The sequence below is a fragment of the Rhinolophus hipposideros genome, assembly GCF_964194185.1.
Source record: "Rhinolophus hipposideros genome assembly, chromosome: 21".
NCBI lineage: Eukaryota > Metazoa > Chordata > Mammalia > Chiroptera > Rhinolophidae > Rhinolophus > Rhinolophus hipposideros.
Window position 1 is genome coordinate 16996024 of NC_138067.1, and position 13955 is coordinate 17009978.

General features: G+C 57.3%; 1 protein-coding gene across 1 annotated transcript; it reads left to right on the top strand.

Annotated features, from left to right (window-relative positions):
• The first annotated feature begins 71 nt into the window (after positions 1-71).
• On the top strand, positions 72-13569 carry PLEKHG4 (pleckstrin homology and RhoGEF domain containing G4). Its single transcript, XM_081032879.1, is given in 24 exon segments — positions 72-353; positions 766-919; positions 3756-3806; positions 5123-6095; positions 6170-6293; positions 6383-6476; positions 6561-6635; positions 6712-6828; positions 6998-7096; positions 7187-7335; positions 7495-7633; positions 7728-7844; positions 9336-9518; positions 9764-10336; positions 10338-10340; positions 10344-10607; positions 11307-11396; positions 11478-11699; positions 11792-11962; positions 12036-12213; positions 12611-12727; positions 12853-13071; positions 13164-13279; positions 13452-13569. Coding segments are annotated over 21 exon segments (3840 nt in total). The 5' UTR covers positions 72-353; positions 766-919; positions 3756-3806; positions 5123-5311; the 3' UTR covers positions 13458-13569.
• The last annotated feature ends 386 nt before the right edge of the window (positions 13570-13955 follow it).

The window sequence follows — 13955 nt, forward strand, 5'->3', positions numbered from 1 at the left end:
GTTTTATGGGCAGGGGGGTGGCAACAAGGGCCTCTGGTGAGGGAAATGGAAACTTCCAACTGCCTGCCCTAGGGCTTCTGGGATAGAGATTGTAGGGGGGGATCCTGGGAAGGACTGTTAGGCCCTCTGGCCCTTCCTCCCTCCTCTCCCATATCTTCTGGTTATTGTCCCCCTCCAGCGGCCTGCAGTGGCAGTCCAGGGGATCATTGTAAGGACACAGGGTCACAGAACTGGGAGTCTACAACATAGGGAAGGCCAGTCAGGAAAGTGACGCAAGAGGTCAGGTGCCATGGTGCCCAAAGATGCCGCCACCACACACCGGGCCCAGATAAACCTTTCCCGAAGACCTGGAGGTAGGTGTAGGACAAATGACTAGACGTGTTCTGCACGTGGCGGGTGGGAGGGCAACCTCAAGACAGCTGGTTACTCTGAGCGTTTATGGTACAAATTGGGTAGCGTGGGGTCCAGAAACATCTAGGGATAGAAATCTCTGGTAACAGCAGTCCCAGATTCAATTTCCACTGTGTCTGAAGGGCTTTTTAAAAAAATCTGTCTTTACTAAGAGATAGCACATACCATAAAATTCACCCATTTAAAATGTACAGTTCAGAGGTTTTTAATATATTCAGAGTTGTGCAACCCTCACCACAATCTAAGTTTAGAACATTTTCGTCATCCCCCAAAGAAACCCTGTACCCATTAGCAGTCACTCCTCACCCCCTGCCTAGCCCTAGGTAATCACTAACCTACTTTCTGTCTCTATAGATCTGAAGGACTCGACATACTGTGAGGGTTACAAATTTAGTCACTTTTTCTATGTTGATCCCGGGCCAAGTGTGAAGAGAAGAGTGACTCAGGTTTTGCCCTCAAGTTCACAGCGATAAGGCCTAGTCGTTAAGTCCCAGCTCTCCGTCACCAGGTATGTCATCTTAGGCATGTTACATACTCTCTCTGAACCTCAGGGTCTTCATCTCTACAATGAGATAATAATAATACTTATTTCATGAGGTTGCTGTTAGAATTAAATGATAAAATGAGAAGAATCTAGTACAGAGCCTGGCCCACAGGAAGGGGTCACAAATGTTTGGCATTATTGGTCTTATAAGGCAAAGAGCACTGAAAGTGCTATATGGCATTGAGATCTGGGAAGGCTCTGGGAGGAGTGTGAGTGTGTGTGTGTGTGTGTGTGTGTGTGTGTGCGTGTAGTGGCTCAGACAACACAGGCAAAGTTGGGTGGGTGAATTCCCAGTAGAAAGAGCAGCACAAAGGATGCCTGGATTACACATGGCAAAAAAAAAAAAAAAAACGGAGCAGTGGATGACGTTGGGAGAGACCAACCAGAGGCACAAAGGCTTGGGTGTTTTGGGGGTGGCAGAGAGCTGGCCTGAGAGAATTGGGATCTGGGAGTGGTGTGGGCAGTGATGGGCTTTAGGGAGCTCAAATATAGCTGGTGCCAGGTGGAACATGTGTGAAACCGCAGGTGGAGGATGGATTGATAGAAGAAAAGATGAGAATACCTGCTGGGAGGCTGCCCCAGCAGCCCAGGGACCTGAAGGGGCTGGTGCTGGAGAGGACAGGCAGCCATTCTCAGACTTTAGTATCAGAATCCCTGCGGAGCTTGTCAAACATGCCGATTCCCAGGCCTACCCCAAAGGTTCTGACTCAGCAGGTCTATGGGGGTCCAGAAATCTGTAATCTTAACCAGCTCCCTAGAGGGAGGCGGCCCACAGACTACATCCTTCGAGAATTACTAGATTAGAAAGGTTGTAGAAATCACATCCACTCAATCAGGCAACTGACGATGTAGGCGAGGGGGTGCACAGGGCTCCTGGGCCTGGTGCTGGGTAACTAAGAACGGTGGGACTGCTAGGCAGATAGCGCTTGTCAGAGGCCAGCAGACTGGGGGAAGAAAGCAGGTGAGCACAGCTCAGGGAAGGCAGGCATCTGGGAGGTAGGACAGTGAGCAAGTTAAGAGCTTATTCATGGGTTATGGCAGAAATGGCAGGATGGCAGGATGGCCTTCAGTGCCACCTGAGCTGCATCCAGGCCTTAAAGGAGGAAGAACTTTGACCTGGGGGACGTGGGGAGATGGGCATAGGCATTCCAGGTAGAGGAGAGCGAAGGCTTGTAATCAGATGAGTTTTCCAGGCCAGTATGGGAGCTATACAGGAAGGCTGTGATGTCTTTGGATGGCCTTGAATGCCACACTAAGAAGTTTAGAGTTTATTTAGGCCAAAGAGGAGAGCAGTCTGGAAGGTTTGGGGTATATATCACTCTCCTTATCTGGGGCAGTATTGAAGAGGGTATGAAAGACTTTTTGGTGGAGTGAGGGCAATGACTGTATTACTAGGCCCACTGAGACACAGAGCTCCCATTTTATTTTTGATTTGTTCATATTGGCAAGGAATGGGAGGCTGAGGGAAGATAAGGGAAGGCTAGGGAAGGGGCAGGGGAGGGAAGACCATCCCCATTTTATGATCTCAGTGGAAAAGGCTACTATGAGTAGATTCTGCTGCCAAGAAAGCCACAGAGATGGGCCCCGTGAGTCACTGTTCGGTCCTGCAAGCTCAGCCCACAGAGACTACTGTGGTCAGCAGCCCAGGCTGGCTCCAAGCCCATCCCCCAGAGTTCCCCACTAGGCCCAGTCTGTCCCCATTTCTGTCTGTATCTTTATTATCCTAGGGCCGTGCGTCCTGCAGCTCTCTGCTTCTTCTGTGTTCCTTTCAGACTGAACCTGTGAATCTCTCCATTTGTGACTCTGGTTTACCTCTGGCTAGTGGATGGGGAGCCTCAGGAGGGCAGGGGTAGTGTGATCAGTCTCAGGAAAATCCCAAGCATTTCTTATTGCTGGAAGTACAGAAGTGGACAACACACAGTCTCTGTTTTCAGGAAGCTTACAGTGCACATTCTATGTGGAGTGAATAAACCAAGGCCTGAATCTGTCTGCCTGTGCCCAGGAGTGCTGGGGTCTGCTATGGCCTGTGGCTTGAGGCCTCTTATTTGCCTCTGGCATTAGAGGGTTGTGTGTGCTTGCCAGCAGGTCCCCCCCAACCCAGCTCTTATGGCTCCTAGGGGGCCCGGCTAGTGGGGTTGGGCAGACAGTGAGCAGCAGAAGGGGCGGGAGGGAGCAGGAGGCAGTGACTCAGTGGGGCGGCCCTGGAACAACTGGGGTGGGAGCCAAGGTTGGTCCTGATGCTCACTGAAGCTAGAAGAGGGAGGGAACGAGGGCCCACTGGTGGCTGGGGATAGACCAGGATAACTTCAAGGCTCCTCTCACAGCCAGATCGGCTTATGATGCCTCCTCAGTAGCTGAGAGTATGGTCTCTGGGTGCTGATATGGCAGCTGGGCGGAGGGCAGATCGCTGTTGTTCCCACTATGTCTGCTTCTGATGCCCAGTTCCCTCCTCTGGCCGCCTCCCTGGGCTCATGAAGGAGGTGCCTGCCTTAGAGTCAGGGAAGCCATTACGCCCAGGAAGCCAGGGCCTGAGCACAGTGCCTACCTCTGGCCACATAGCTATCTTCTTACAATCTTCCTGCAAATTCTAGGGAGTGTCAGGCCAGGCCTACACGACCCAAAGGGACCTCAGACCTCAGAACTGGGAGGGATCTCACAGGTCAACTGTCCAAATGACTTTCACTAGTTGAGGATCTCCTGACTGAGGGTGAAATGAGGGAGAGGGCACCAACACATCCAAGTGATACGGGGTCTTTCCTAGTCCTCATAGCAATCCCGAGAGGAATGCCTCTTCTTACAGGCGAGTAAGGTGAGGCACGAAGACAACTGAGTTCTGGAGCTCACCCAGCAGGTAAGTGGAGGAGTGGGGCTGGGTTGGTTATCTTTCTGGCTCTAAGACGTGACCTCAGTCCCAGCCTCCTTGATTGGACTTTGTGGGCAGGGAGGTCTTGGCTGGGGAGGGGAAGAGGGGGTTGGTGTGTGTGAAAGAAGTGTCAGGAATACAAGGTAGTGTAGGTTCTGGGGCCAGTGGATTGGTAGATTCTGCCAGGACTGGTCAGCTCCCACCCCAGAGGCCTCCCTGTGCCCTCCTTCTCCCCAGCCCGGACAGCAGCTGCCCATCCCATCATGAATCCTACACCCTGTCTCTTGGTTCCCGGGCCGGGGCCTGGAAAAAAGATGGGGGCTTCAGTGGAGGGATCCCTCTCTCCCAGCCTCTATGAATGTACCCCAAGCATCTGGTCCGGGCTTAGGGAACCTTCTCTTTCTAGGGGCCTCCTGGATAAGAGGATAAGAGGAATGAACGCTCCTTGTTTTGCTGAGGGAGGCTGGGCCGGGCTCCCCCATCTTGTGTTCATTAGAGAGCAGAAGCCCCCCCACCTCCGTAAGCGCCTTTCCCCCACCCCAGGCCGACCCACATGCTCACTCACTCTCGCGCACCTACACCGTCTTCCCCAGGGGAGTCAGCTTCTCGGGAGTGGGCAGGGTGGAACGGCTTCTCGGGGAGTGGGCAGGGTGGAACGGCTTCTCGGGGAGTGGGCAGGGTGGAACGGCTTGTTGGTCACTGCCCCCACCCGCGGACTGAGAAACAGAGTCAAAGTCAGCGGGGCCTTGGGGGTGCGGGTGGAGCCAAGCCGTCGGGGTCCGCGGGATGGAAGGGTCGGAGGGCAGAGGGCGCTGCGCACCGGGGGTTGCTGCAAGGGCGCCGGGCTCCGCGCTGTCAGGGCCACCCGGGCGGCTGCCGTCGGGCATGGCGGGTGGAGCTGTGACTCCGTCCTCCGGCCCCCAGGGGGCGCCGCGCGCCGCGTCCTCGGCCTCCCTGCGTTCCCTCCCCCGCGGCCAGGAGGCGGCGCCAGCGGACGCCAGCGGCGCGCTGTACCCGCCGTCGAGGCTCGGGGGCAGGTGGGAGGTCTCTGGCGGCGGCCTCTCCGGCTGCGCTGGTCCCCGCGGCGCGTCCGGGCCGGGGGTCGGTGAGTGCGGCGGGCAGGCAGGCGGGGAGACGAGGCCCGAGTCCCCAGGGCGAGGCCAGGGCCCCACGGGGCCGGCGTGAGTGCAACCACGAGGCAGCGCCCATGCGATGGTGCGCATCCGTGAGTGGGGGTCCTCGTGAACGTGGACGGGCGGGTCCTGGGCCGAAGGGAGACCCCTGCCCTTCTCCCCTCTCCTCAGGAATGAACTGCGGCAGCATCTGCGGGCACCAAGACTGGCACCTCCTATGGCCTAGTGCCTACTGCCTGCGGTGCCGAGCGCTACCGGACCATTTTCAACCCATTTCCGGGATGAGCTGAGACCTCAGTTCACCCCGAGGCCCCGGCCCCTCTCCCTCTTGCTCTGAGCAGACCTGCTCCTAAGGAGGGGATGATGGATGGATCTCCGGAGGGTGGGAACGAGTCCCCAGACTCCCAGGGTCACGCTACCGACTGGAGGTTTGCTGTGTGCAGTTTCAGGGATGCCTGGGATGAGGAGGAACTTGCTCCCCAGATGCAGGTTAAGGACCCCAATCCTCCAAGACCACCAGCAGGGGCACCCCGGGGTGAACGGCTACAGGGCAACCCTTTGCCTGGGGAGCTTCCATCACCTCCGGGACAGATAACTGAAGATGGGTCGGGGGATGGCAAGAGGGCCACATTAGGAGGTTCCTCAGGAGAGTCAGAGGAACCAGTGGCCTCTAAAATGGAGAGCGTCCTATGCCCAATGTCCTCCGGCCTCAGCCCGGCACAGGATGAGAGTACCAGGAAAGGGGGAGGCTTGGCCAGCGACCCAGTTCCAGACAGGGTAATAATGCCAGCTGGCTTGGACCCTGGGGGGTTGGACAGTGACCGTGTGCACCTTGGAGACCCTTTATCTGAGACAACACCAGAGCTGCTGGAGACAGGTAAGGGAGGCTGGGCAGGGAGCTCTTGGAAGGGAATGGGGGTGCCTGGAGGGGAGTGCCAGGACTTGGAGAGGGCTCTGACCCTGCTCAGATTGAAGTCCGGGTCCAAGGAGGGGATCTCTGAGGAGGTGGTCCAATCCAGTCCAGACCCAAGCCATTTCCCTTCCCAAGACCCCAGTGGATCCAGCCTTCCTAAGCCCACTGACTGCCTCCTGGCCCGAGACCTCACCTGGGAGCTGCTGGCTAGTGGCATGGCTGCCTTACCAGGTAGCAGGAGGGACTAGAGGCGGTAGAGGTGGGGTGATGTGATTGGGCAGATGTTCACTGCTCTCTCCCCACAGGGACTCGGGATATAGAAGGCCGGGCAGTGCTGCTGCTGTGTGCCCATAGTCCGACCTGGCTTCACTCCAAGTGCGACAGCCATGAACTCACCCGCCTCTTGCTCTACTTGCGAAGCATCCCCAGGTGGGGAGGGGTGTGCGGGATGGAGCCTGAGCCAGGAAATGACAGGGCCTGGGAAGTAGATACTGAACTGAAGCCTGCTGCCCCTTTAGGCCGGAAGTACAGGCCCTGGGACTGACTGTGCTAGTGGATGCGCGAATTTGTCCCCCGAACTCTTCCCTCTTCTTGGGGCTCAGCCAACTGCAAGTGAGTACAGGATTGTAGCTCTCCCTCCTCCCCCATTCCTTTTCTGTAGGTTTGGGGGCAGGGCTGAGCTCAGATTCTTTGCAGGAAGCAGCCCCCGGGTCGGTGCACCAGGTGTTGCTAGTGGGAAAAAAGCCTGAGGAGGTGCCTTCAGGGCTGCAGGTACTGAGCTGTGTTGGCCCGGCAGGTAGGGCGCTTCCCCGCCAGGCTTGGGTCACAACACCTTCTCTTCTTGCAGCTAGAGCAGTTGTCGTCTCATCAGAGCCTGCTGACCCACATCTCCACCTCAGGGTTACCTGCTTCACTGGGAGGAGGCTGGCCTTACTGCCACCAGGCCTGGCTGGACTTCCGGATGGTCAGTACACTGGGTGGAGCATAGGGTGGGAATTCAGGCAACCTAGCCCGCAGAGGATCTTCTCTTGGGCTGGCTTGACCAGTGCAGAGCTGGCTGCAGTGGTCTGGAATCCAGGATGCCTGGGACCAGCACTGTGCACTGCTCTAGTCATGCCTGTCCCTGCTCACAGCGTCTGGAAGCCTTGCAGCAGAGCTGCCAGGTGGTTTGTGCCCTGCTCCAGGGGGCCATTGAGAGCATGAAGGCTGTGCCCCGGCCCATGGAGTCTGGGGTGAGTAGCCTCTCCTGACTCCTCCCCAAGTGCTCCCTGTCTCCTTTTTTTCCCATGCCCACCTCCACTCCCTGTTGCCTTTAATCACAGGAAGTTAGTCGGCTGCTACGGCGGGTCCGGGTCCTGATGCAGCATGTACTAGACTCACCACAGCTGGCATGGCTACAATGCCAGGGCGGCTTGGAGCTGGCATGGCTGAAGCAGGAGGTCCCGGAGGTGACCCAGAGCCCAGACTACAGGTAGGTACAAGCCCAGCTCCCAGGTCTTGCTTCCGCATATCATGTCCCATGCCAACAACCCAGTTGGCTGGCTCAGAAGCAGCCTGGATTGTGATTCCGGGACAGGGTGGAGTGCGGCAAGGCAACTGCAAGGACTCTAAGATCGTGTACCCTCACTAGGCCAGCGGTGGACAAGGTCGATGAGCTGTATGGCCGTGTGGATGGGCTTCTGCACCAACTGACCCTGCAGAGTAACCGGCGAGTACAGGCGCTGGAATTGGTCCAGACGCTGGAGGCCCAGGAGGGCGAGCTTCACCAGGTGGGAACTACCTGCCCAGATGGGTCCTATCCCTGATCTCAAGCATGACCCTCACCCCACAGCAGCTGTCCTTTCCCTGTTTGTGCCCTTCTAGATTGAAGTGTGGCTACAGCAGGTGGGCTGGCCAGCACTGGAGCTGCCTACGGAGCCCTCATTGGACGTGCTGCTCCAGGCCCAAGGCCCTTTTCGGGAGCTGGAGCAGGTTGCCCAGGTGAGTCTGGTCACTTGTTCATTCTGTAGGTATCGGGGCACTTTGCCAGGGATTAGGAATGCAGAGTGGGTGAAAACAAGTCTATCCTTTGCTCTCTTGGGATTTATAGTCCAGCAGAGAATTAAATTGTAATTAAAAGTTCAAAGTCATGTTATATTGGTGCAAAAGTGATTGTGGTTTAAAAGGCTAAAAGTAATTGCAAAAACTGCAGTTACATTTGCACCAACCTAATATATATTTACAAACTGAGGCAAAAGCTCTGGAGAGAAGCAAAGCAGGTGGTTTTACCTGAGTGTATAATAAAGACTGACCCACAAGGGGTGTTTTGGGCAAGCTTTCTTGAGATAGTGACTTGAGCTGAGAGCTGAAAGATAGGTTGGGGTCAACCAGGCAGAAGAGGGTTGGCGACGTGAGAATTCCAGGCTGAAGGAACAAACAGCATGTACAAAGGTCTTGAGGCAGGAGGGAGCATTACTTGCCTGAGAAACTGTAAGAAGGACAGTGAGGTTGAAATGCAGAGCAGAAGAGGGAGGTAGAGTGGGGTGAGATGACGTAAAACAAGGCTGGAAAAGTGGTCAGTAGCCAGATCACTAGGCCTTATAAAAGTGTACAATTTAAGCAGGAAAGGCACATATTCAGATCCGTGTTCTAGGAAGAGTACCCTAATTTCTGGGTAGACAGTGACCTGGAAGATGGATGTGGACAGTTCATTGAAGAGGCAGTTGCAGTGGTCTAGGCAGGAAATGGTTGCTCTGGCCAGGATGATGGTGGAAGGGGATGGATTTGAGAAATTGATGGGATTTGATGGTGGACACATACGAGAGGGTGGAAGGCAGAGGGAGGATGGAAGGATGAATGGGTGCTATTCCCTGAGAAAGGGACCAAGAACCTTGTAGGGGAAGGACATTCATGAGTTCAGTCTTGGGTGTGCTTTGGGGATGACCATGGGGGAATGAGTCAGAACCATGGGGACTGGGAGTAGGGCTCAGAGAAGAGGTCTAGCTCAGGGGGTCACTTGGTGGATGTGGGTGTATGGATGACGTTTGGAGTGTGGTCATATGAGATTGCCTGGGAGGAGAGTGGACTGTCTTCAGGAGCCCCTGTGTTCAGTGGCACGTGCGAGGAGCAGGAGGAGGAACCACCGGAGAAGGACAGAAGAATTAGGAGAGTGGCGAGGGGTCAGGAGCCAGGAGAGAGAGGAGTAAATGTTGCTGAGCAGTGGAGTCAGAGGAGGCCTGAGGCCCGAGGCCCAAGAAGTGCTGGGATGGGGGCTGCAAGGTGAAGAAGCCGTCAGAATGAGTTACACAATTTCTCTGGGAAGTTTGGCTGTGGAGACAGGCTCAGAAAGAGAGGGGAATGGGTTGGGGGGTGGGGGGAAGGTACTGAATCACAGGAGAGACTTGATGATGATGTGTAGATGTCGGTGGAGGAGACCTGGGCTCGGGGATTAGCTCACCAGGCTTGGCCACTGAGCCCAGTCTCTGTCTCCAGGAGCAGGTCAGGCGAGGGGAGAAGTTTCTGCAGCCGCTGACTGGCTGGGAGGCGGCTGAACTGGGCTCCCCTGGGGCCCGCTTTCTGGCCCTGCAGTCCCAGCTGACTGAATTCTCTAGGGCTTTGGCCCAGCGGAGGCAGCGGCTGACAGATGCTGAGAGGCTGTTGCGGTTCTTCAAGCAGGTGGGTGAGGGGTCCTGTCTGTGGCTTCAGGTAGTCAGTGAGGCTAGAAGAGTGGCTGCCCAGCTCCACCACAGCCAGAGCTCCTCCTGGTCATCCTGCCTATTTCTCTCCTTGTCTGCAGTCTGACCCCAAATCCAACCAGTGGGGATATGGCCTGGGCCAACACCCTGTGGGGGTGGGGGTAGGGAGAAGGCTCATTGGTCTCCGTGGGATCCTCTTCATGCCTTGTGGCTTTGGTGTTACAGGCCTCGACATGGGCTGGGGAAGGGCAGCGGGTGTTGGCAGAGCTGGAGCAGGAATGCCCAGCAGTCGTGCTGCAACGGCTGCAGCTGCACTGGACCAAACACCCTGACTTGCCCCCTGCCCACTTCCGAAAGATGTGGGCTCTGGCCACAGGCCTGGGCTATGAAAGCATCCGCCAGGAGTGCCGCTGGGCCTGGGCGCGGTGCCAGGACACCTGGCTGGCCCTGGACCAGAAGCTAGAGGCTGCCCTGAAGCCACCATCGACGAGCAGCACAGCTAGCCAGTGTGTCAGCCAGTTTCCAGCTGCACCTGCCACCCCTTCCCTGAGGAAGGCCTACAGCCTCGATCGGAATCTGGGGCAGAGTCTCAGAGAGCCTGCCCACCGCTGCCACCGTGCGGCCATTGTGGCTGCCTGCCACAGACCAGAGACTGGATTTGGTGCCCAGCCAGAGTCATCCCCCACCATGCCTCTGCCAGGCACCTCTGACCCTAGGAGCCTCAACAGGTGCAGGCCGTGGGCAGGACAGGGATGGCAGAGAGGGGCAAGGAGGGCAGTGGCAAGGCAAATGTCTAGGGTTCTGACTCCACCTACCTGGTAGGCTCCAGCTGGTGCTGGCAGAGATGGTGGCTACAGAGCGGGAGTATGTCCGCGCACTTGACTATACCATGGAGAACTACTTCCCTGAGCTAGATCGCCCCGATGTGCCCCAGGGCCTCCGTGGCCAGCACGCTCACCTCTTTGGCAACCTGGAGAAGCTGCGGGACTTCCACTACCATTTCTTCCTGCGTGAGCTGGAGGCCTGCACGCGGCACCCACCCCGGGTGGCCTATGCCTTCCTACGCCATGTAAGCCCCACAGGCCACACGGCTCCTGGCTGATTCTGCCACACTCAACAAAGAGCTGTTGGGTGCATGCTTGGTGCCAGGCCCTGTGTTGGGTACAGCTATGAGGGAGACCAACAGGGACCCCCTGCCTCTCAGGGTGCTCATAGTTAAGTAAAGGAGACATAAAAGTGAGAAAGATAATTCCAGATTATAGCTGGGACTAGGAGGAAAATAATCAGAATAGATGATTGTGAGTTACTGGTGGGTGGGGCAGGGTTTCCTCTTTAGAGAGAGCAGTTAGAATCTTTGAGGAGCTAAGTTGGAGCTGAGCCTGGAGTCAGAGTGTTCCATCAGGAAAGAGCAAGTGCAAAGCCTGTGGTGGGCAAGAGGCCTACTGGTCAAGGGAGACACTGGTCAAGGTGGGTGACTAGTGAACAGAGGAGTAGTCTAAGGGGAGGTGAGAGCAGAGCATGTTCTCAGAGCTGTGGGCAGAGCCGAGCTGGGAGCAGTACTTCTTCCACAGGGGCTGTGTGGGAGAGGCCCTCTGCAGTGCCTGTTTGCTAGGTCACCTCTCTTTCAAAGCAGGGCAGATTGGATCTGTTGGGGAAGCCTCCCTGGGAGTTGCCTGTTGGCAGTTTGTCCTCTCAAGCTGAGAGTGTTCTGGCCCAGGCAGGGGCAGCTGACCCCCTTGCACCGGGGCTGAGCTGCGTGTCCTTGCAGAGCGTGCAGTTTGGGATGTATGCGCTGTACAGCAAGAATAAACCTCGCTCTGACGCCCTGATGACCAGCTACGGTCATGCCTTCTTCAAGGTAGGAGCCTGAAACTATAGGGAGAAGGGGGGTGGTGGGACCACGCCAAAGCCGCCTGATGGTCTCCAGCCCACCTGGCAGGACAAGCAGCAAGCGCTCGGGGACCACCTGGACTTGGCCTCCTACCTGCTGAAGCCCATCCAGCGCATGAGCAAGTACGCGCTGCTGCTGCAGGAGCTGGTGCGGGCCTGTGGGGGGGCCGTGCAGGAGCTGAGTGCCCTGCGGGCCGCCCAGAGCCTCGTGCGCTTCCAGCTGCGACATGGCAATGACCTGCTAGCCATGGATGCCATCCAAGGCTGTGACGTGAGTCATCCCAGGCCATGGTGGGCAGGTGCTGTGGGTGTGAAGGGAGGGGGCAGAAGAGGCTGGGCATCCACCAGGCCCCAATTCGGCAGGTTAACCTCAAGGAACAGGGGCAGCTGGTGCGACAAGATGAGTTCACCGTTCGCACTGGGCGCCACAAGTCCCTGCGTCGCATTTTCCTCTTTGAGGAGCTGCTGCTTTTCAGCAAGCCTCGCCGAGGACCCACAGGCATTGACGTATTTGCCTACAAGCGCTCCTTCAAGGTAGGTCCACCAGACCCCTCCCTGTGCCCCCTGCCCCCCAGTGCCTCACTGTGCCCCTCTCCTGGCCACACAGATGGCAGACCTTGGCCTCACTGAGTGCTGTGGGGATAGCAACCTGCGCTTTGAGATCTGGTTCCGCCGTCGCAAGGCCAGGGACACCTTTGTGCTGCAAGCTGCCAGCTTGGCCACCAAGCAGGCTTGGACGGCTGACATCTCCCGCCTGCTCTGGAAGCAGGCCGTCCACAACAAGGGTGGGTTTCTGCCCCTACTTTACCCCACACTCCCCTCCCTGGAGAGCTTACGATGGCCCAGGGAGGGCGTAAGGACCAGGAATACTTAGCAAGTGGGGAGGAGGTCCAGCAGCAGCAGCCAGAGCAGCGGAAAGAACTTCAAAGTCAGGCAGCCCTGCTGTCACTGTCTGTTACCGCAGACGCAGTATTAACCTGTGCGTCTCAGAGGCCTTGTCTCTAAAAAGGGTATTACACCTGCCCACAGGATGAGTGGCACCACAGACGCTCAGTGCACAGCGTGGTTTGTCTGCTGGGAGTGGCTGTAGAAGAAAGACTTGTTTAAGGGGGAGGGGTAGACAGAGGCCGAGGGCCAAGCTGATGTCTAGAAGGGTCCCAGCCATGCCTGCTCTCCACTCAGAGGTGCGTATGGCTGAGATGGTGTCGATGGGTGTGGGGAGCAAAGCCTTCCGGGACATCGCCTCCAATGAGGAAGCTATCAATGACCGCACCATCAACTACGTTTTAAAGTGCCGAGGTAGCCAGCACGCTATGGGGTGGGGTGGGGGCAGCATGGGCCCCGGTTAGCCCTGGCCTGTGCTGCCCTGGGGACCTTGGCCCGGGTAAGCTCTCACCTGTCCAACCTGACTCTCTCTTATGCAGAAGTTCGCTCTCGGGCCTCCATTGCTGTGGCCCCGTTTGACTGTGACAGTTCGTATATGGGGGACTTGAGCTCCCTTCCTGCCAACCCCGCCTCTTGCTCTGTATTGGGGTCCCTCAACCTTCACCTGTACAGAGACCCGGCTCTTCAGGGCCCCCGCTGGCCCCTGTATTCTACCAGCTTTCCAGAGGAAGCAGCACTGGAGGCTGAAGCGGAGCTGAGTAAGTCTGGGCTGGCCAGAGGCAGGAGGGCATGGCTTGGGGTGGGGGCTGCCCCTGCTGACAGCTCACCCAGTCTCCTTCTCCCTTGCTAGCTCCTGAAGACTCGGAGGTCTCGTCCCAGTGCCCGTCAGCCAGTGGCTCCAGTGGCTCTGACAGCAGCTGTGTGTCAGTGCAGGCCCTGGGCAGGGGCCTCGAGGACTTGTCCTATGTGAGTGCCATTTTGCCTCATACCCACCAGCCCCTCCCTCACCCATTCTGGGTCTATGGCTGCCTTTCCTTTAGGTGGATGTGGGGGTGGGTGGGCCAGAGCCATTCCCCAGAGACCCCACCTGGACCGTAAGCCAGGGAAAGAGGCATCCATGCCTAGCTTGGCACCACAGGTCTGAACCCAGCTCGAAGGTGAGCAGAGCATCAAGCAGCCTGAGCTCCAAGGACCGTCACCTCTCTCTGGATCTCCTCTGACCCGGGCATGGGTGTGCCTGGGCCACTTCCAGCTCACACACTGCCCTACTGACTACCCTTTCTGATGTATATGCCCATTGGACAGACTGACAGGGGCCTCTCCAGAGGAGCCTGTGGTAGAGTCTGGATGAACAGCACCCTGATCCTGGGCTGCTGGCCCCATGTCCCCTCTTCTGTCCCTTCTCCAGCTCCCATCCTGTGTGGGTTAGGATTAGGCTGAGCAGAGGTGGGTGTGTCTATTCTCCAGGCTTGTAGGGCACCAGGTGGCTCCAGGCAGTGACCGGGCTACCCCACCGCTCAGGAGGAACACAGGAGGGTTCCCAGCAGCTACTTCCCAACCCCTGGTCTTGAAGCCAAGCTCTTCAAACTGAGGGGCACGCCCACCCCTACTGCACCCTGACTTTTGCCTGCCCTGGCTCCCC